Source organism: Cheilinus undulatus, linkage group 16 (genome assembly GCF_018320785.1).
Source record: "Cheilinus undulatus linkage group 16, ASM1832078v1, whole genome shotgun sequence".
NCBI classification, from domain to species: domain Eukaryota; kingdom Metazoa; phylum Chordata; class Actinopteri; order Labriformes; family Labridae; genus Cheilinus; species Cheilinus undulatus.
Window position 1 is genome coordinate 11,411,508 of NC_054880.1, and position 23,653 is coordinate 11,435,160.

General features: G+C 41.4%; 1 protein-coding gene across 3 annotated transcripts in view; it reads left to right on the forward strand.

The window, feature by feature from the left end:
- Nucleotides 1–14,934: 14,934 nt before the first annotated feature.
- Nucleotides 14,935–23,653, forward strand: part of cica (capicua transcriptional repressor a) — a 52,299-nt gene continuing 43,580 nt past the window's right edge. For 2 of the 3 annotated variants that reach the window (XM_041807979.1, XM_041807981.1), the window contains exons 1-2: nt 14,935–15,096; nt 19,255–22,954. In XM_041807979.1, the coding sequence (XP_041663913.1) occupies nt 19,466–22,954 (3,489 nt within the window). In that variant the 5' untranslated portion in view covers nt 14,935–15,096; nt 19,255–19,465. Of the gene's footprint in view, nt 15,097–18,735; nt 18,886–19,254; nt 22,955–23,653 lie in introns of those variants that run through there. The other variant, XM_041807980.1, reaches the window with a different exon arrangement.

Below are 23,653 nucleotides of genomic sequence, written 5' to 3' on the forward strand. Positions count from 1 at the left end.
TTAACACTAACTGGCCACTTTATTAGGTACACCTGTTCAGCTCCTTACAGTACAAATGTCTAATCATATGGCAGCAAGCACGTTCAGTCACTAATCTTTCTGAGACCCTGAATGTATATAAGAGGCCATTAAAATTTGGTTTTCCTGCAACATGAAAATAAAGTCTGTGATTAGAATCTTTAAGAGGATTGTCTGGAAATTCAATTAAAGTTTAAGCAAATTAAAGTTGAGTTGCCTTTGGAATTTTCCCTTGTGATCTTTAGGAATTTTCTTTGAATATTTTGGGTATATGTTTGGATATCTTACAGTGTTTCATTTGACGTTTTTTGTTGGGGTCAGTGTGCTTTGAAAATTTAAGTTAACCCTATTTTGGGGAATTTGATGGAAAATTTTGGGTGGAATTTGCTGGAATTTCAAAAGATGTTTAAGCAACGCGGTTGGAGTGTTAGGGGGATTTGCCCCAAAATGTACAATAATTTTCCTGAATTTTTGGGGGGATACGTTTGTATGTTTTTGAGTGTTTGATTCAAGTTTGGGGAATTTGATTGGAAATTTTGGTAGGGTGAGGGTTTCCTTTGAAATTTTCATATATTTTCATAAAATCTTGGCAAATGTTTGGATGTTTATTTAGATTTCTTGGAAATTTGGGAATTTTGTGTGGAATTAACTGTAATCTCGAAGGAAGTTTAGGGAATTTGGTTGGAATGTTGGGGGAATTTGTTTTGAAATGTTTAGGAATTTTTATGAAAACTTTTGGGGGTATTTGTATATTTTGGAGTCTGTGATATCAGGGTTTTTTGGGGGGCAGGGGAATATGCTTTGAAAGTTTTTAAGTACTTTCATATTAATTGGGGGAATTTTTTTTTTAGTATTTGGGGAATTTAATTGGCAATGGCAACATTTTGAAAGACATTTCAGGGAATTTGTTTGGACGTTTGGGGAAATATTTCAGATATGTTTTTCAGATTTTCACATGAAATTTTGGAGGATTTTACCTTCTTGGGAATTTTCATGGTTATTCCCAAGAAATGTTTGAATCTTTAGGCTTTTCAGAGAACATTTTGGGACTATTGAGCAATATTTTGTGGGATTTTAAAAAATGGTAATTATTTTCATATAGATGTTTGTTAATGTCTTGGAAATTTTAGGGAATTTGGGTTTATGTTTTTGAAAACTAATAATTTAAAGTAAATTTTCCAAGACTTCCAGAACTTTTTACCATATGCCTCTCAATGACTGACACCATTTCTAACTGACTCTAGGACCCGTACCAGACGGGTCATCACACAGCCAAACATACAGTCAAAAATCCTCTCAGTGATGTGTTATTTCTTAGAAACAGGGCCTTTCTGAAATGTCTTGAGCTTGTCCTGGAGCGGCCATCTTTAGCATTTTAAAAGTATATTCTTTGTGTAAATGACTTCCCTTCTACAGGACTGTTCAAAGACAAGGCTTAGGTTTCATATTTAGCGTGGTCTACTTATGTAAGTGGGAGAAAGTAAAGATGCATTCCAATCAAAAGCTTGGGTCTCAGGAGGTTAAATACCCTTTCTTCCCCACCCTGATGTTCAGTTTGAACTGTAAATGGTGGTGACTATATACATACATAAATGCATAGTTGCTACTGGTATATTTGCATCAATTAACAGTGAAATAGGTGTACCTAATAAAGTGGTCAGTGAGTGTGTTTAAGCAGCGCCTCCTTCAGCCTACCTGCCTCAACTCTGAAAGCTTCATGACTCAGGTCATGTCAACAGGCAGTTGAGTGCTCTGCACTTGTCAAAGTCCTGCTATGGTTTATGAAAGAAAAGCCATGCAGGGACAAGCATTCTCACTCCTGCCTACAATACGCCTAGGATGGATTTTATTGTACCAGTTCTGCAAGAAAAAGACCTTGATGGAACAGATTTGGTTATGACAAAGGGAATAACTCAGGAGGAGCTTGTGTCAACCTTCTGTGTGAGGCCGACCTTGTCAGTTTCTATTCAGTCGGGGAGAAATATTTGGAACTTAGCGCTGTTTTTTTTTGTATGGTTATTTTTACATTTTTGTCCAGATTTTAAGAGCTAAGTTGATGTTGTTGAGTAAATTTGCACCAGTTTTCAATATCATGTCTGTATTAACATGTGAACCTTACTATAGTGATACTAATTGTCTCCAACATCAAACTTTAGCGATCCACCCACCTCTTCCTTTTATTTTACTCACTAGACTGGCAAATCTCTTCCACACAGAGCGAGTTTATCTTCTGCTTCATCTCATGATTTGAATCAGTCTCATATTTGTGCCCACTCACAGGTTTACTCTGGTCCTGATCTTAGCATGGCCGAAAGGACAGAATTAGTGGTGTAGGGTTTTTCAGATTGAATATGTACGAAGAAAGGAAAGGAAATAACTAATTATATTTCCACAAATTACTGTATTTCAGTAGCTTTTTGTGTATTTGTACATTTTTAGTTCATTTTTAAATCAGTGTTTTTAGTATATGTTGGAGAAAGAATTGTACTTCATTACATTTTTAAAAGCATCAGTTATTGAGTAAATAAATAATACTAAAAGTCAAAATAAGGCGATTCTATCTTTTTTGTCAATGGCATGAAATTGCCTGGTAGTTTGACTATGACTACAATGACGGTCCGTAGCACATAGCAAGAGAATGATTCCACATCACATCTCAATACAATCTTTGTATTTCACTTTATTACAAAGGTTTGACTTTACCTGAACAACCTGATTGGAGACCCATTTTCTCATTTTGTTACTGTCAATAAGGAAAGATGATATTTTACTGTACTAATCCCTGTAGCCTTTCAGTACTTTAAATAGACTATAAAGGAAATACTTTTTTTCTTTTAGTTGGTTAGATTGGATATAATGTTTTTTTCCACCTCTGGTTTTAATTTCTTATTTTGCTTCTTAAACGATCACGTAAAGACAAAAAAATTAAGGGAAAATAATATTTTTCTACAGCTTGATTTGTCAAATTACTGTGGTTTGCAATCACTAAGTTCAAAAGAAACAAACCTTAAGATTAAAAAGGCTGAAGCCGGTAACTTCTTTTAAGTAATTCAAATCAGTATTTTGAATAAAAAAGTTAATATCTCTAACCCAAAAAAGTTGAAAGTTTGCATGTGAAAGCATACACTGTTTTTCTTTCTGATGATTGTGTTTCCATGTCCTGTTTATGCAAAAGCTGAATATTAACCTTTAAATAAATCTTAAATTAACTCAAGAAATGGCCTATAGTTGAGCTTTCCTGATTTCCCACTTAACCTCTGGCTCCATCTGCTGGCAGATTTTGGAATTACATCTCTATCTCAGCACTTTAAATGCACACTCTCGCGAGATTCGTCAGAAAGAGTTACCTCTTTAGTTAGGCACTCCCAAACTCTCACGAGATTTGTCAGGAAGACCCGGGATGAGACGTTGGATCAGTGTTTGCTCATAGAGACTTGACAGAAAACTTAGATCCACGTCTTTTAACATACCAGTCAATTTTAAAATCATTAACTGTACAAGAGGGCTTGAGAATGTTCCAATTTTTTCTTTTTTTTTTTTTTTTTTAACCATGGAAGGTAATGGGAAAAGAAATTAGAAGTATAAATACCAATTTTGGCATAACGTTTTGAACTTCAGCCTTTAAATCAACGCAAATATGAGCAGTTTACAAATAAAACTAGCAGTATTTATCAAAAGTACAACTTTTATCTATATTTCAAAAAACATTACAATCTACACAAGGAACAGGTATTACTGTTGGACAGCCAGTATCCATGTAGCTCCCAAAAAGATATTTTAATGTCATTAATGTCTGTTTAATTCACACAAAAACCACAGTATGGAATTGACGATTGTGCGTTTATCAGACAACAAGCCCCAGGAAGTTACCGGTTCTAGCCTAACAGTTGTCAACGCCTCCAACGGGTAAGTTGATGTATCATTCAAAATTATTTTAACAGAAAAAAATATACAAAGGTAGAAATACCCAGAGAAAGGTCAGAGCCGTTTTCTTACAGTTTGTTATAGCAAGGTTATTTTTTCTCCTGTTTCCAGTCTTTATGTCAAATTAAGCTAAGCTAAAGACCGTTAGCTGCAACCCAGGGATAGGCAACTGGCAGTCCTGGAGCCACGTACCCCCCAGTCACTTAAAGCGTCCCTTAGACCTATGAGGTATTTCACACAGCAGTGGAGAACATTCAGCGAGGGGCAAGAAGTGATTTCTGCATAGACAAACGCTACCAAAAGGCCATGTTTGAACAGTTTAAGAATATGCCAAGTCCTCAAAGTGCAAAAATATGAGCATTCTTAATTCTTAAGCTACTTTTGTGTCCCGAAAGTAGTGAAATATTATGGGACTGTGACTTTTTTAAAACAGTCATAGTGAAAATGCAGCAGTCAGGAATCGAAAAAAAGCCTTGGTCCTCAGTTGATGTTCAATTAACCAACCTCCATCCTTGCTTGTTGTGACAGGAAATGCGTTTCTTTCGAGAGATCCTGGTTATTTGGCTCAGCTCAGTAGAGTTGATTGTTCAGCCCTCAAATGGGTCTTCATTTGGTCACAGTTTGGCTTGTTAAATATATATTTTTTGGCTTATGCCTTTACTGATAGTGGAGGACAGTGAATATGGATTGAATAACAACACATGATGGGGGTAAGGAAACTGGCACTAAAAAGGGAGCAAGCTATGGCAGCTAACATAAAAGTGACATTTCAAAGAGCAGGCTTGTTAGACTCACTAGAATTTTATCCATGACAAGCATATTAGAAAAATGGAAGTTTAAGTAAATGTACTAATATATTTTAAAATATCCTTTCTCAAACTTCAGTGTGGGAGGGGGGGCCCTGGGACGCTGGAGATCACTGTTCAGCCTTCTGAAGGTGTCGTTGGGAATAACTGGATGAAACACTGAAGCAGGGGGGGTTCCGACTTGACAACCCTGGTGAAGTTCAGGTTTCTTACTACCCATTGGTCTGCATGGCTGACTTGTGGAGGCAGATGGTAATGGATTTGAGATTTCTTCGCTGAGTGCTGATCATCTTTGTAAGGCACAATTATCTGTTGTTGTTTTGAGTTGGTGTCTGTTTGTAATTATGTAACTGTGTTGCTGCCTGTCTTGGCCAGGACACTCTTGGAAAAGAGATTTTTAATCTCAACGAGTCTTTTCCTGGTTAAATAAAGGTTAAATAAATAAGAATAAAAATCTTGGGTTTTATTCAGAATAATATATTTTAAAATAGCCTTTCTCAAACTTCAGTATGCCATGGCCCAAAGTGAAACCTGAGAATCTAGGACCCACCAAAACCTTCATTCAACCATGAGATTCAAGTTATTTACTTCCATATTTTACTTAATATGCAGATAGTTACTGTTTAAAGACATTCAAATTAGTCGAAAGGCTTTTGCAGAATCAGAAAGTACAATTAACATCCCCCAGTGTTTTTTATGTTTTTATCAGGCATTTATTCACCTTTTTAAACTTACTCTGTGACCCTACAAATGCTTTTCTAGAAACCTTAAAGTCTCCAAAGGCACTGATAAGATCTAATAATTGTAACGTTCCATAGCAGAGTATTTAACAGAGGGTCATTAGTTAATCCAACACCAGTTAAACCATAGCACCACAGAATAACATTTGAAACATTATTTCAATTGAAACACTTATGATCATGCTTTTTGTTCATCGTTAATGACCTCTTGTGGTTCACATGCAATCAGCCCCAAAGTTTGTGAAGTACTGCTTGTACAATTTTTATGCACTGCATTAAAGAAGAAGCTTTAATCAGCCTTTTTAGCAGATTTAGCAGATTAAATCAAACATTAGAATTTAAAATTGTTAATGTCAGTTTAATTGTTTATGCTGAAAGCTATATGTTTTGTCTCTTTTGTTATAGATAAAGTTGTTCTAATTGACGTATAAAGTAAATTTGTGACCATTCAGCCCCTTGGCAGTCAGAATAAAATAAACGTGGCCCTCAAAGTTACCAGAGTTGCCCATCCCTGATGTAGGGATAACACATTTGCCATTTAATTTAACTAGGTATTTGTATAACAGCCATTTGACTATTATGGCTACATTATGGCTGACAACACAACTTCTTTCTAAAAGTTCAGTGAATTATTTCTTGTTTTATTTAACACCTAGCTTTTATCCTCTCCAGCCCTCTGCCGCTCTTTATTCCCCAGCAATCTGTTTGAAGCATTCATCTGCTGCTGATCTTTATAGGGACCCAGGCTGTAATAAAAGGAGGCTGATTGACGGGCTGTTTGGCCTCAAGCGGAGAGGGATTGTTGTCTGGCTGTGGGACCAGGTCACAGGTCACAGTCCAGAGAGCCTGTGACAGAAACCAGATCACAACAGAAGGCTAATTATAATGCATTGTAGCTGGACCCCTGCTGGGACTCCGCCTTCACTTTCACCAACAGGTCACAGTGAAAGCACAGGACCTCCAATGTTTGTAACCTGGTGAGCCACATGGAAGATAAAAAAAAATTATGTATTTAATAAGTCATATGCTCATAATTGAAGGGAAATAAAAAACTGATGAGTGCGTCACTGCTCTCATTAGGGGAGATAGATATTAACCACATGATTAAATGAAAGGATTTCCACTTTATAATTTTGGGGAATTGAAATTGATTTTGATGAGAAGAAATGACTTGTTTAAACTGATCAAATATATGAATAAGTTCACATACTTTTGGTGAGAATTCCTTCAATTTTATGTGATTTTTTAACAAATATTTTCCTTTTATTTTATAGTGGATGAGAAGAAAGGCAACCATGATAAAGATAAGAGAAAGAGAGAAAAAGACCTGCAGCAAGGACCCCTGGGTAGCTGAAATAAGGACTCAACTTAAATGTTCCACAGAATACCAGGTAAGCTACCATGCCCCTTCTGAATAATAGAAACACTGATAAATAAAAGTGTCACTGGGCAGGACTCAGTAAAGCTTAGCTGATTGGGCGCAGTTAGTTCAGTCAGTCAGTCAGTCAGTCAGTGTGAGTGGAGGATTACATACTGATAGTTGAGTACCTGTACAGCAGCAGGCATGTGAGTGTATTTCTGGATCCAGATTGTCCTCTTGGTTCAGTGAGCCGGCAGTTCAGCCTCCTCAGTAATAAGGATTCATTATCTGTGGGAGTCATGAGAAGAGAACGTCCGCTAGCTGCTGCTCAGATTCGCTGCCTTGCAAATACGTTGTCATCCTACATGAATCAGCCTGACAAGCATCAAGTGTACTTGTACTAGATGAGACTGATCAATCTCAAAATTAAAACAAACCTGGTTCTCAACGTGATGCAGAAACCTGTGGATGAGTGACACAGTTCTTTCTTTAGATGTACTTACATGCTTTTTTTTTTAAACCTTTTCTAACAAATTTAGAGCACTTTGTAAAACAACAACATGATTAATATTAATTTATATGCATGTGGTTGATTTATACTTGAACTTTTTCTATTAGTTCTATGAAGATCACTTACTTAAAGATCAGTGCATCTTAATCACAGGAAACGGCGCCATCTACTGAGTAACAAATATCACTGCTGTGTTTTGTATGAGTAGAACTGAACCTGAAGCCAGAGTAAATGTATTAAATTAATTGAATCTATCAGCATTGCATTGCTGGTTACATTCATAAGGGAGTAATTAATTCATATATTTAGGGGACATTTAACATTTTGAACTTGAGGCACTGACTATAAGACAGGACTATAGGTTTATTATTTTTGACTTCATTATATAGCCACTTTAATACAAGTAAGTGCAGTTTTGAGTGCTTTTCAAGAGTATATCAAGCTTAAAATACAAGTAACACTGATACAGACATTAGATATCCTTAAAACAAACAAATCAACAGCAAATCAAAGGTAAGAACAATTTTAAAAAGTGAAATGTATGTAAAAATTAAAGTCAAATTTCTTCCTTTCAGCTGTTGAAGCACAGCTAAGAGAGGTCTTATAAAGGGGTCAAATAAAGAAAAGTATATGTGCAGCAGGTGGGACATTCAATATTTATCCATTCCATTAGCCTGTTTTTTTTTTTTTACAGTACCTAATCCTTAGGGCAGTCATTTTCTTTAACTAAAAATCATAGAAAAAAATCAATCACTTTTCAAATGATCATAAAATGCTTGATAGCATGTTAATATTTTTTGACTCAGATGTGAGAAAAAAACAGCAGTTTGAGCTTTTGTCTGATGTTTGGAACCAGTGTAATGTTCTAACGGGTGTTGGATTAAATGGTGATGTTTTACTTTTCCGCTTACACTGATTCTAAAAATTTGTCAGTGAGACATTAGTGCTACTTGAGAAGAGCTTTCTGGGCCACAAAGGACATTTACAGAGGTTAATATTAGAAAAGAAAATTGAAGTTACTGTAAAGTTTCCTTATCAAAACTGAATACATCTTAGTGGATCATTTATTGTATATGTGACTCTGCAAACTAATTCTGAGTGATGTTATATTGATGTTAAATTTTTTAGTGTCCTGTTTTTAATCTCTGGCCCCAGAACATTTCCAGGTCTCAAATTAGGCCGCAGTGCTCAATAGTGTTAAAAATGTTCTTTTATGTCTCTATGCCAACAACAGCCTGGGGCTTGAGGCACTGTTTTCTCAAGAACACTTGGAGGGATTGTCTTAAAACTTTGCTCAAATCTGCACTCATACTCAAGGAAGAAGGGATTCGATTTTGGAGGTCATAGATAAACGGTTGGGGTCATTGAACTTCATGTGAATCCGTTTCTTGTAAATGCAGTATCTCAAGAACACTTCGAGGGATTTTCTTCTAACTTTGCAAAACTGTCCACTCTTTCTCGAGGATAAACTGAATACATTTGGGAGTCAAGGTCAAAAAACGCTCCAGCTCTTCTGCTTGGCCTGCCCCTGATCTCTCACTTTGTGGTGATTGTATCCTTTATGGAGTCATATAACCATCCAGCGGTTGTTTTAATTTAAAGTCATGTTAGGAGTAGAAAACTATGATGCTATGCAAAACAATGATTTTGATAAAAATTAATGATACAAAAAATATTGTAAAAATAAACAAACTGTAGAAAAAAGTTTTTCTGTTTGGATATGCAGTCCATTTACAGTTATATATTTTTTGTAGTTACCATTAGTTCATGGTGGAAAAAAGTAAGCATACACATACAGAAGAAAAACAAATACAAAATATATGTAAAATATATGTGTCTACTGTTTAATGGAAGAGTCTCTTAAGTCTTTCTAGCTTGAGTATCAGCCTGTAAGATATGATTGAACAAAAATTACTTTTAAGCCCTTGATCCTGATTAAAAACCAGATAGATCTGTTTATTCAACATTATACCAGAGTTGTATTCTAGTTTCGATGGTAACTAGTTTCGTCAACAAGCAGAGGCTTTATTGAAGCAACAGAGTAGGCTATGACAGCAAAGAATATTTTAAAGCCTTTAATGAGAAAGGGAAGAAATGTCAATCAAAAGTTTCTGAATCTGCAGCTGAACTCAGCACTCAGAGAATGTTATACAATAAAAAAGAGGTGACTAAGAGAAAAGACAAACATCAAAAGTATGCTCCTACAGTTTTTTTGTGTAATCACCCTTACAAACACAAGGAGGAGAGAAAAGGTCCGGACTACATAAAATGCTAGCATTGACACTTTAATAAGAAGTTTATTAGATGATGGATATGTTCTCCCTCAATTCATCACCAGAAATTTGGAGCATGTGATTTATGTCTACACTATATGGACAAAAGTATGTGGCCACACCTGCTGATTATTTTGAAATTAGGTGTTTCAATCAGACTAACAGGTGTATAAAATCAGGAACTTAGCCATGCAGCTTCCATTTGTAAACACTTGTGAAACAAAATTCTGAAGAGCTTCTGAAGAGCTCAGTGACCTCTAGCGTGGTGCTGTGATGGATGCCACCTTTGTAATAAGGCTGTGAAATTTCATCCCTGTTGCATAGTCCACAGTCAACTGTAAGCAATTATATAGAGTGGAAGTGTTTAGGAACAACAGCAACTCAGCCACGAAGTGGAAAAGAAGACCACGTAAAATCACAGAGTGGGATCAACGACTGCTAAAGAGCATGATGCGTAAAATTCAGCAACACTCTGCTGATTCCATAGTTGAAGAGTTCTGAACTTCTGCTGGCATTAATATAAGCACCAAAAAAGGGGCAATTTTAATGCTTCAGCATACCAAGACATTTAGGTCAATGATATGCTTCCAACTTTGTGGCAACAGTTTTGGCCCTTTTCTATTCCAACATGACTGTACCTCAGTGCACAAAGCAAGGACTATATAGACATGGTTTGATGAGTTTGCTGTGGAAGAGCTTGAGTGGCCTGCACAGAGCCCAACCCCAACCCCACTGAGCACCTTTGGGATAAACTGGAGCGGGGATTGTGTGCTCTACAGAATGAGTGAGGCTATTATAGCTGCAAAAAGGGGGGTCAGCTGCAGATTAAAGTACATGTATGTGAATACTGTGTCATTACAGTCTTTGTTGGTGTAATGGTCAGGCGGCCAAACACTTTTGCCCTAATAGTGTACCTCTATCGGGACAAAACGCAACACAATCTTAATTAAACAAAATTACATATTAGCACCATTTACATACAGTATATAAGTTGAAAGAAAAAAGTAATCTAGATTTTGGTAATTTAGTTGACTTTACAATTACATTTAAAGGCCCATGTGCCAACAGCAATAGAACAGTATTAATTACTTAAGTAATTATGGAGCAGTCACTTGATGACACTTTAAGCAAGTATAGGAGTACATGTGGTAATGGAGCTTGTGTATTGCTTTCTTAGTCGGCCGACTAAGTATGAGCTAATCCCATTCATACACACCCATACACATTCACACCACTGTCGCAGCAGTGGGAGTAAATTGGAGTTAAGTGTCATCCCCAAGGACATTTAGGCATGTGACTGTAACAGCTGGGGATCAAACCCACGACCGACTCTGCAGTAGCCAATTAATCAAGTAGCATTGTCTTTGAAAAATGTATTTTAATTTTCTTCAAAACTCAACAACAACAAATACAACTTATTTCACAAAAAAGGAGAAAAAGCCATATGAACAAAGATATGTAAGATAAGTTTTCCTTCTACTTAACCGTGCCCCAGCTCTCTTAAAAATCACAACAAAGAGAAAACAATAATCATTGTAGCAACTTCACACAAAACCAATGTTTACATATCACATACATAAACAAAATCACTTATCAATTTAGCTGCAACACAAAGATTTTTTTACTCTAACTTCCATCAACTTGCTTTGTACCAGCACATCCTCAGTACATCCTTAGAAAATAAAGTCCTGGGGGGCAGGCGGCCTAGTGGTTTAAGGTGCACCCCATGTCAGTGGGCAGCCTGGGTTCAAATGGGGCCCATGGCCCTTTCCCACATGCCTCTCCCCACTCTCCCATCCCAGTTTCCGACTCTAACTGCTGTCCTCCTCTATCAATAAAGGCCCAAAAATATTTTTTGTCTTAAAAAAAAGCACAGCCTCTTCATTTAACCTTAGTTTGGAGTTTAAGATTGCCTCAGCGTCTATCATGTGACCCTCACAGTAGGCTCAGTGCTTCCCTGTGTGTCCAGACACAATATTACCTTTGCCAACCCACCTAGGTCAGTTCTGCAGCTGCCATAGCTTACTTTTGTTTAGCCTATCTTACAGTTTCATTCAGTTATATAACTATTGGATTTTTTCATGGATATCTAAATTCTAACACTTAATTTTCTTACTCTTCACCTTAAAGACCTGCTCTAAAAGTTAAGCTTTTAGTTTATTTGAGTATGAAGTTTTATCTTAAGGACACTTACATCTGAATTCTGTACCAACTTTCACAACTCATATGTGTGAAGTTGTGAAAATCAAAGTAGTGATACACTTTTAGTGCTGCTGGCCAGTATATGATAAATGGACTTAAACTTGTAAAGCTCTCTCTAGTCATCTGGGTTCTTAAAAGTACTCATAAACAGCAGGTCATACTTTCCCATTCGCTCCGTATTCACACACTGATGCCAAAGGCTGCTATTTAGATTGGCCATCGGTATTAGCTAATCCCATTCAAACACATCCATACAGATTCTCATGCCAATGATGCAGTAGTGGGAGCAAATTGGAGTTAAGTGTCTTGCCCAAGGACATGTGACTTTAAGAGCAAGGGGTTGAACCCATGACCTTCCAGCTGCAAGACAACCTACTCTACTTTTTAAGCCACAGTCACCTACAGTATCACTGATTGCATGCATGGCATCCCTTTTGGTTGGCTGTTTCATAAACTTTTATCTCAAAAAAGGACATTAGACGTGACCTATTTACTGTAACAAAGGGCATATTTATAACAAAAGCAGCAGCTATGATTGACCACATACTCCTCTCTGATTTCGTTACTCACAACAGGTGCAGGCTGTTTAATCTGTTCTACATCTACTCAACCTCCAACTGTTGTTCCAGGTGAAGAAGAGTGGAGTTGGACTCATCTGGCCCACTCTCCATTTGTTCTTTTTTAAACACACTCACTTGAATTAGAGAGCGTTAGAGTGTTGGGTCAGGTACAGTGCAAGGTCCCCAGAGCTGTTTAGCAGTTAAGTGGCCGTAATGCATTTAGTGTAAAGTGACTGGGATTGGGGGGCTTAGCCACAGCTCTCTGCCTCATTCTTAGAAAAGTGCCTCTAGGTGCTAATACCAGTTGGATTTGTGGCACTCATTCACAAACAGCGAGACTTCTGCAGCAAAGTCACTCTCTGTCTCTCCATTTTTGTCTTTTTTCTGTCTGTCTCTCCTCTTCTTCACCATTTCTGTCGCTTCCACAATTCATGTCTGTCTCTTTGTTGCAAAAACCTGTCTTTCATAATTCTCTTCACTGTCTGTCTCACTTCTATCTTTTACCACTAAAGTCTCCTCCACACTTTCACTCCTCACAGCCTCCTTCTAAAGCTTCCCTCAGTGTTGAATCTCAGGTCTCTTCCTCTCTCTAATGTCTCTCGACGGCGCCTTACGAAACCAGCCACCCCTCAAAGTTGCGTGCTCGCTGTACTCGCCCTACATTTCTGAATACACACTCGTCTACGCTGAATGAGCAGTCAGTTAGAGGCAGACAGACACTGCAGTGCTTCAATATGAGGGGTGTGGAAGATGTCTGGAGATCCCACTCACTCTGCAGCCTACACAAGAGTGTTTACGCGTGTTTGTGGCATATTTTATGGATTTATGAGTCACAAGTTGCATGCTAAATCCATGACATGTGTACAGTAAACACAGAAATGCTGAACATGTGTGTGGAGGGATTGTCTGTGCATGTGTGTGCACACTGAAAACAAGTAGACATGTACTTTTTCTTGGTTGTATATGCAGCAGTACATGTCTGTATGTTTGCATGCTATCAGAGGCTCTATACTGTGTGCGTCTGCTTGCACAGGGCTCGGTGCAGTGCGTGTGCTCTAGTACACGTAGAGCTTATGTAACGCCCAGGCATGTTCTAACTCCACTGCGTCTGCTATGTGTGTGTAGGTGCTTGCTTGTATGCATGCGCCTAGTTGTGTGTAGCTATGGGAAGTGTACCCGCTTGCCTGTGTGCATATGTGTGTGCCAAGCAGACTGCAATGCTGCAACCAGCCAGCTCTGTATCATCATTGACCAAACTCGCCATCTGTGCCTGTAAGCTATAGAAACACAAAGTCGCACAGCTACACAGCACAGACACACACTGTGCTGTATGAAATGGCAGTGGGATGTCACTGGGTTGCTTGTGTGTTTGTTGCACAGCCACATAGCTGTGTTTAAGCGTGTTTGTATGTGATCACTCATGCGAGTTTAGTAAAGTTTTTTTTTTTTCCAGCCTGTTAGCATGTTGTCAAGTATTCTTCAGTGTATTACAGTCTGTACCTGCTTGTACACATGCCTCCCTGCTATGTGTGTCTGTGTTGTGTGTGGTTGTGTATGTGTGGCTGTGCAGGCAGGGAGGCCCACAGTGTATATGGGTCACTCTCTCAGGAACCATAATCCCACGTTTGGTCCAACTTACTCTCTGGGGTTTCACTCTTCCTGTTTGGCCAAGCTGATGGCAACAAGCATAATGACCTCACCACATCACTCGGTCATTGGCCTGCAGACCTCGGCCTTCTCAGCCAATCACACGCAACTCTGGTGACGTATGGGCTCTAGCAGCCGCTCTGATTGGCTGCGGAGGCGGGACTTAGGGATGCTGTGCCTTTTAGAGCACCTCTGATTAGCTGGGAGGGGTAGAGAGGGTTTGTAAAGAGGGGATGGAGCGAGAGGCAGCATGACAATTTGGGAGTTGGTGTTTTTTGGGAGTCCTTTGGAACTACATTCAACCTGTAGCTTAAAGGGATCACGTAAAAAGACCTAACATAGAAAATACATGCGCATATATTTAAATATAAAGCCCGTGGATGGTTACCTTGGCTTGTTGCTTTTTTTGAACACATGTACATTAAAGTTATTAAACATCAGACAGCCTGGGGCATGACTTATTGATCTATATCAAATTGAATGTGTCATTTGAGTGATTTCCGTCCTCCTAAAGGAATGTAACCTGTTTTAAACACAGACAGACAGGCTGTCTACGCTTGTTTTCATGTTTGCAGACAAATGAAGAAGGGATGAACAGAAGAAGAAAGAGAGGAAGATTTCATTCCTGTCCTGCGTGCCTGTAGAAGTCACAGACATGCCCACAGAGGAGCCTTATTGGCCGCCGCAACATCGCTCTCCCAACAGCTGTTCTGTGTTTTCCCACACTGTGATTGGCTGCGACGCGACGTCCGTCAAATTTACTTTGACGCGTGGCTCCGCCCCTGCTCCCCTTCCGCGGGATTCTATTGGCTACTGTACGCGTTCGTGCTCCGCAATTGGCCGCCCGGGCTGGTTGTCAAGGCTTTGGGGCTTCATTCACCATTTTGCGACTGTAGTGTAGAATGTACAGGGCAGTAGTTTTTCTTCCTTTTAAGTTGCTTTGCCGGAGAAACATGAACGGTCGCTAATTGGCAGCTGCGGACGACTGGCCACTCTGCCCTATTTTACCCGGCGGACTCAACAGAAAACCACTCTGGGGTACTATATTAGCTCTGGTGAGTATAAGCTGCCCACAAATCTTTCTCCTGCAGCATTGCAGTGGGTCTTGTTGTGCTTTTTGCCGAGCTGCTAACGTTGTTCATGTTTACTGTGGCCATAAACAGTATTAGCAGATGAGCTGATCAGCATATTTTCCGATATCTGGGTGGCCTACGGAGAGGAGTAGAGGGCGGATTGGGTGTCTTCTGTGAAAAAAAGGGAGCGGTGCGGTTAGACATAGTGAGCTTGAAACTTTTCCACTAGAAATAAATTCAACGCCATAACTGCCGCTGGACTTCCTAGAACAACTGTTATTTTTTAGTGCGTTAGTTCGAAAATTCTTCGCTTGTCATTCCTCCTCCACTCTCGTACATTGACAAATTTCTTCCTCTTTTTCATGAATCAACGTGGCTACTTGAATTGATGTGTTTTTTAGGGGCTTGAAGGCCTGGTCCTTGGACTACTTTGTTGCCACATATTGATACTTTCTCGCTCTTGTATTACGTTTTCAATAATGCAAACGAAGACAAGGGTCAATACAAAGTTATCCGGACAGCTTGAGCTATAATATCAGACGACTGTCACTTTCGGATGGGTCGAGAAATACACTTTATCCGCTGTTAGTCGTTGTGTTGTCATGGATTGACAAAGTTAATGTGTTCATCTGCTTGGGACATTTCCCACAGTCATGCAGCATAGGGAATAGGGGCCGTATTACATGGTTTTAAGGGTCAGTATCTCCGTTAAACCGGTTATTTCCCGGTGACAGTGAGTAGAGGATTTCCAAGCGGCCTTGTGTGTAGTTGAGGCCTGGTCGCTGCACGCCACGGCCTGCTGTGTTGTGGAGTAAAACTGGTAGTAATCGCTGTACTACGAGGGCTTGACACATACTCGGTACTATCCAGCTAAACCAGAGATGACGACATCACCGCCTGTGGTTTGCATATTGTGCTCTGGGCCTTGTCTAGATAAAGTCAACAGCTGTTATTTACTCTTGATTATGAAAGTGTCAATATATTTATACTTAGTGACCTGTCTATATGAAGCACTGTGTAACCATAGTTTAGTCTTTTAAAGGGGTGCTATGCTAATGACAAAACTTGATGCTCATGCATTTAGGTGTTTGTACAAAACAGAATAACAAACGCTATAGTAGCACCACAGTAGGTATAACATGCACTATGGGGCTGAAAGGTCCTATTGCAGTTCATCTGTGGACACTGTATGATCAGTTATGGTGAATGCATGCAAAAATATGGATGACATATGCCTTCCTTTATGCATTTGGGCTATATTCTAAGAGCACAGATATTTACCTGACTTAATACATGGCAATATAATCAGCTATTATAAGTTAGTTTGAGCTCATTTGTGGTTAAAAAGGATTTACACATGACCTAAACATGGTCAGTCGCTAGGCTAAACTAGATGACGCATCCTTAAAAGTGAAAAAAATGTCATGTTGTTGTCACCTCATGTGACATGAGCAAACTTAATTCTACCTACAGTCACGTTAGCCAAGTTTTCATACTAACCTATAAAAGAGTGTAAACACTTTTGTGCAAATAGTATTAAGGGTTGACAGATACTCTGGTATGGCAGTATTATTGTTATTGGCCTACCCATGATATGTGCTGCACCACTATCAAAAGCATTGATTTTAAATGAGATTATAATACAGAAAACAGCTTGTGGTATTTTTCTAGTATTGTGTTATCACTGCTTAGTCCAGAGGAGTGCTCTGGCCCCAGACCTGACAACCCTCAGCACATTAGTAGATCAGACTGTGGTTCACACTGAAATAGGATGACACTTTATAATAATGTTAAACATTCGTTGACTAAGTGATCTGTTGAAGAAATATTTATTTCCTTGTTATTCTTGTATCATCATAACAGGAAAATATTGGCACAAAAGATAAGTCAATATCAGTACCAAAATTCACTTTCTTTCCATACAAGTCAGAGGTATCTTGTCCTCTCAATAACTGGCAAAGGTGTTGGCAAAAATAAAAGTCAGCCTCAAATGTTACTAATAAAATTTAACTGACCTTATATTTGTGGTTACTGCTGGTTGCATTACATGCTATTATTTTGTTTTGAAAGGAGATTTAACCCCAAATTGAAAATAAAATAAATAAATTATGTATCTAATAAGGTAGATGTTTGTGTTTTTTGTCACCTCACATGACTTGTAACAGCTTAACTTTGCCTACAGTCATGTTTACTATGTATTAATGTCAACCTATGGCAAAAGGGTAAACACCTGAAAGCAAATAATACATGATTGAACTTGTTAGCATGCACTTTATGTATTCCTGTGACCCAGTCCTACTATAGCTTCCATATAGGCTCCCTTACTCCATATTTCACAGTGGGGAGTGTGAGTTGCATCAGTTAGTCTATAAGCTGTTATCATTAAGCCCATGACTCTGACACCAGCTGTTGTACACAGTGCACTACTGAGTAAACACACGTAGCATACCTCTATCGTGACCAAGTAAGGCCGTCTGCCAAATTATTTTATGGTGGCTGCTCTACGGCTGTCTGTCCTAAATAGGGATTTACATAGAGAACAGTGATGGCTGTGAGCTCTCTAACACTCTGTGCACTATCAACTATCATCACATAGATGTTTGCTGTGTGTGTGTGGCCTTGAGACAGGCGGCACTCATCTCTGAAAATGGATTTCTCTCTAGACGATATGATGTGGCAGATATTAAAAGGACCTGAATGAATGCGAGCCTTCACAGACAAACAGGAAGGCTGCAAAAGGGAAAAGAGACAGGCAGACAGAAAGAAGGAGACTGGTGGGAGGAAGGATGTAGAAACAGGGACAGACACGCAGACATGTAAACTGACTGACAGCCACTGACAAGTAGACATGCCTCGTGGTGGTTGATAGACATCAATCCAGAACATTTTGACAGATGGAGTGAGAAATTTAAAAAAAATGACAGATCCTATAGGGGGTGTTTTGATTCTCCCTCTTATATACTTGCTAACATCTTTCTGGCACTCATAGCAACGAGGAGAGTCTTGTGTTGGAAGAAATGAGGCAGAGCACACAGCAGTAAGGACCTGAGGCGAGTCCCGCGCAGATCAGCCACACAGCAAACAAACCAGTTAAATGACACCAATCTCTGGTTCAACAAGTCAGCAAAAACGGCCTTTTTTCACTTTCTAAACAGAGGCAGAACTGTGAATAAGTCCAGTGTTGGATAGGGCACATTCTAGATGACTCTGGCATGGTTAAACATTAAATAAACATAATTAAGAACATCTTGGCATTTTCTGGATGACTGCAGGACAAAATGAAGATAAAGGCTAAGTGGAAGGGTAGGAGAGAAAGAGAGAGATGAGAGGTAGAAATCGATAGAAGAGAGACTGCAGGCAGGGGATAAGAATGAAATTGCAATAGTAGCAAAGAGAGAGGGAGGAATAAAGTAACGGGAAGTTAGGTAATGGTCTTCCACAGGAAATGGAGTTTGTAGGGGCGGATTGACTCTGCTTTGAAATACATAGATAAAGGTCGCTACAGAGAGAGGGAGGGAGCTAGAGAGAGAGAGAAAGGGAGGGTTTCAGTATGCGAGTGAAGAAGGAATTCCCCCGCCTCTACTGCCCCAGCCAAGAAGTAGTGTGTGAGAGTGTGTGTGAGAGCAGTGTATGCAGAAAGGCTTGTCTGGGCAAATTGCGAAGTGCCTCTCACTATTTCCATACCGTGTTGTCAGGCTAAACTCTGTTTACCCTACAATATGGCCTCCTGTTTTCAATATGTACCCGGTATGGATGCAGGCCTTGTGTAATGTGAGTAGATCATGTTATGTAATGAATTAATGTGTAATGAATTTGTAGATGAGTCATTTTTGTTACTACTCCAGTACCATGGTACATCATTAAGCAGGGACTACCTTTCTCCAAATCAATGTTTAACTGCTTATTGTAGTCTTATTTTGGTGGACAAGCACTCACAAGTCCTAATTTGTGATACTTTAGTTTTGAATGACTTTGATGTCATTTTAATGTTTTTTGTTCACACATTTATATCTTGATCTTAGTAACTTCTTTTTCAAATCCGTGCAGTCAGTTGCTATCTTGCGTGGTGAATAGGCTTTGTGCATGTCTGAATGTGTTTTCCACATGAGTAACCCACACTCCCTGTTCCCTTTCTTCCAGAGTCTCTGGAATAAGGTGGGCAAGTGCCGAAGTCGCGCAAAGAAGACAAGAAAGGATGAGGGAGAGAGGCCCTGGCAGAAGAGGAAAATAGAGAGCAAAGAAGAGGAAGGAAGAAAAAAGCAAGGCAAAGCAAAAGAGGAACGCCAAAGAGAATCTCTGGGATAAATAAATAGAAAGACTTGTTTGAAAAAAAGGCAGGCTAAATGAAAAGATGAAGCCGATAAAAAAACAGGGACGGCGCTCTCCTCCCTCAACCCGGGCGAAAGGGGGAAAGCGTCGAGGAGTGGGAGATGCCTCTGAAGGAGGAGAGAAGAGAGACTCAGATGAGAACAGAGATAGAAGTAGATCTCCTCAAAACAGAGCAACCTCCTCGTCTTATTCTTCTAATTCAAACTCAGATTCCTCACTGGTGGACCCAATCAGAGCACGCAGCACTTCAGAGGGGGAGCATCACAGAGACGACAGACTGTCAGAGTCGACGGTATCACTTGTGATGGATTCTGGGAAACTGTTGACATCCTCAGATGATAGATCAGGGAGGTCAGGTGTGAGTGGTAGCAGCCACAGCGACAGTGGTGGTAGCAGTTGCAGTAACAGTAGTACACCAAGCGCCAACAACAGCCCAAACCCTGCCTCCAGCCGTAAAACAGCCACATTTAAGGCTCGAGTACCCAAGAAGAAGTATACCTCTGAACACTGCTCATCTGCTACGGGGAACCATAGCAACCCTTCCTCCAGTTCACCCCCTCCTCTTCCTCTAAGTGGTGGGGTCATCAACCACGGATCAACAGGTTCAACAGGAAGTGACATCTGTGTCTCGCACGCTGATGGTAACAGTCAGAGTAGGAGCCTGATGGATGACTTCCACAGCAGGACCACTGGCAGGGATGGGCACCAGGAAAGCTCTCCAGGACCTCCTCCTCTGTCACTAGGAGGGGAGAGGGAAAGGTCTGGAAGAGGTGAAGTAGTTAGAGATGCAGAGCGGGTGTCACCCAGCCCCCTTCCCCGCTGCTCCTCTACAGACACTGCCAGCGAGCACTCAGCTGACCTAGAAGTAGTCGGCGACTCCCATACCATCACACATGCAGCCCCAAGTCTCTCTGATGCGTTGTCAGATGCCCTTGCCAAAGGGCTTAAGAATCAGCGTGTGCTTGCACGCCAGATAAGGAAAAGAAGTGACGAGGAGGGAGGAGGTGAAAGAAGGAATGAAGGTGGGAGTTCAGACTTGGTGTTCCGGGCTGGAGTAGTCCGAAAGGTCAGTGGTGAATATGGAAGCCTGGAGGTGCAACTGAATGGAGAGAAGACACTGTGCCGTTATCCATATCGACATGACAGTCCCCCAGGGGTGGTAGACATAATCCTAGATGCCTCTCCACCTGGTGTTCATCCCATACCTATTGGTACACGTGTCTGTGTGCCATTTGGCAATGAGGAGGGTAGTGAAGGCCAGTGGCAGTGGTACAGAGAAGGTGTAGTAACCCAGGTGGACACACACCCTGCAGTGGCCAACCGCTATCGTGTCCTTCTTTCAGAGGAAAGATCCATATCTGTGGATGAAGAAGAGATTGGCAGAGGAACAGCTGGTGCTACACAGGCAGTTTGGGTGTCCAGACAAACACTAAGGCTTCTGGTGCCACCGTGGGACCTGGATCTGCCATCAGGGGCAGGCCGAGATGGAGAAGAAGGGGTCAGGGACAAAGAAAGGGAGCGGGAAGACAGGGAGGAGATAGACGTAGAGAGGGAGGTGTGCCGCTTAAGCCAAGGAATGACACCTAGCATGGGGTCTGTACTGGGGAGAGGAATGCCCTACCCTGGCATGGTCCCTGTTTCTTCATCAGGCCACAACATTACCTCCCCTGTAACCCCAGCATCAGTTCTTAGCCTTGTTCCAGGGCGAGAGTGGGAGGGGGAGAGGGACCTCCAAAGAAAACAGGATAGAGAGAGGGAAAGAGAGCGGGAAAGGGAGAACAGTGGAAAGCAGCAACAGCAGCACCAACATCAGCAACACCACCCATACATGCCGCCCTCACTCACCCCTGAAGAGGACATGGAGGTGTCCCACTTTAATATGGTCCCAATGGGGGCAATCATTTCTGGGGCCAAACCAATGGCAGTTCCCCAACACCGCCACATTGTCTCTAAGCCCCCACCTGGCTACCTCAATCCCCACCTGTCTGTGGTGCGGGGCATCGGGATACCCCCTTCACACCTGGCCTTGAACCCCCACCCCCCTCCTTCGCCTGTCCTGCTAGGCCTTGACCCAGCAACAGCAGCAGCTGCAACAGCTGGTGCTGTAATCACCACTCCCCAACTCCCTCCTCTCCCTCCGATTTCCTCCTCCACCCCATCCTCCTCCAGAGTAGAAAAGACCTCAGGAGGAGGTTCTTCCAGTGGAGGAGCAGGTGGTGGTAGTGGATCAGGTTCGACCTCCTCATCACGTTCCCGCACCCCGCTGACTGCTGCCCAGCAAAAGTACAAGAAGGGAGATGTGGTGTGCACGCCAACAGGCATCCGTAAGAAATTTAATGGGAAGCAGTGGAGGAGGCTGTGTTCCAGAGAGGGTTGCTCTAAAGAGTCCCAGCGCCGAGGATACTGCTCCAGACACCTCTCAATGAGGACCAAGGAGATGGAAGCCAGTGGAGGAAACCGAGACCGTGGAGGAGCCAGCAGCACAGGGACTCTGACGCCGTCTGACCTCCGATTAAGTGGTGGAAGAGCCAGCTCAGAGTTTGACTGGGATGAAACATCTCGGGAAAGTAGTGAGGCTAGCAGCCGTGGAGGGGATTCCCGTCCTCGCTTGGTCCTTCCCTCTCTTCTTCCCCAGGACCTCTCTCGTTTTGACTTTGATGAGTGTGAGGCAGCAACCATGCTAGTCTCCCTGGGTGGTTCCCGCTCAGGCACTCCATCATTCTCCCCTATCTCCAACCAGTCACCCTTTTCTCCAACCCCATCACCCTCACCCTCTCCACTCTTTGGCTTTCGCCCTGCCAACTTCAGTCCCATTACTGCTCCTCCTTCTCTTACCCCACGGCGTCATCGCCAGCTCAGTGGCACTAAGTTGGGCACACCAGGGGCTGAGCGAGAGCGCCACCTCTCTGGGATTGTGCCCACTTTTCCCACCAACCTGACCTTCACAGTTCCCATGAGCCCCAGCAAAAGGAAACTTGACTCCCACCCTCCTCCTCCGCTGCCTGCAGTCCAGGACTACCCGACCAAACCTGAGCAGCAGCAACTGATCGGCATAGGGGGAGGCATGGTGGGAGATACAACCATGGGCCACAACCCTGCAGCTTTCAGAGTCCTTTCTCCTCAGAGTCAGCCCACAACTCCTTCTTCACTTTCCTTCCCACGGCCTCGAAGTGCCACAAGCAGGCCACCATCCTCTGCTGCCTCAACACCCCCACCTATGCTAGTGTCTCCCACTCCTCCCTCCCCACTGCCCCAGGAACCTTCCCCACGTCGTATTGTACCCCTCCGTGATTCCCCAGTCATTGTCCGCAACCCAGATGTACCCCTGGCCAAATTCTCTGATGGTCCATTGGGAAGGAGAGAAAGAAGCAGATCCAGAGAGCACAGCCAACCCCAACATGCAGCTCCTCCAGGCCTGCAGGTCCCTGTTCCAATCAATGGGGCCACTACCAATGGAGCTGTTCTCCTGCGCAACCCCACATCCACGCTTGTTCTGGTCACTTCCAGCTCGGTAAGAAAGTCACTATTTCTTGCTGTAGTGCATTGTGAATATTCAGGGATGAGGCGTGTATTCAACCCTGTCAAAACACGTGGATTTTGCTTGCGTGAATCTGAAAATAATTCTAAAATGCAAGTTTAGAATACTTGATGAAATGCCTAAAGTGCTGTGAAGCTGAAAGATATTTGCTGTTTTTTTAATGGGATCTGCAAAAGAGTCCATCTGTGCCGTTTCATATTTTTCACACTGAAACAGGAGCACTTGAGGAGTGATTGTGAAACTCCACCCTCAGAGTAAATGAAAAGAGTATGCAAATGAATATATATGTATATATATATAGAGAGAGAGAGAGAGAAAGAGAGAGAGAGAGAGAGAAAGAGAGAAAGAGAGAGAGAGTTTCGATACTATCATGATCATAAGGTGGCTCTGAAAAGTTTGTTTGTTCCAGGTCTTCTTGAACTCACAAAGTGACAACAGAAAGTGCATCAGAGTGATCTTGCTCTTGAGTTAAATAGTGTGAACTTAAAGCTCTGTTTTTGGCTGTTTAGTAAAGAATCTGTGAGATTTTTAAAAACATCAACAGAAGAGTAGTGATTTATGCTTCAGAGCTAGATGAGATATTTGCTCTCTTGCAGTTTTTTGGGGAAAAGGTTTACGTTTTTTGTTCAGTATCACATTGGAAGAGAGTATATGTCTGTCATTATTATAGTT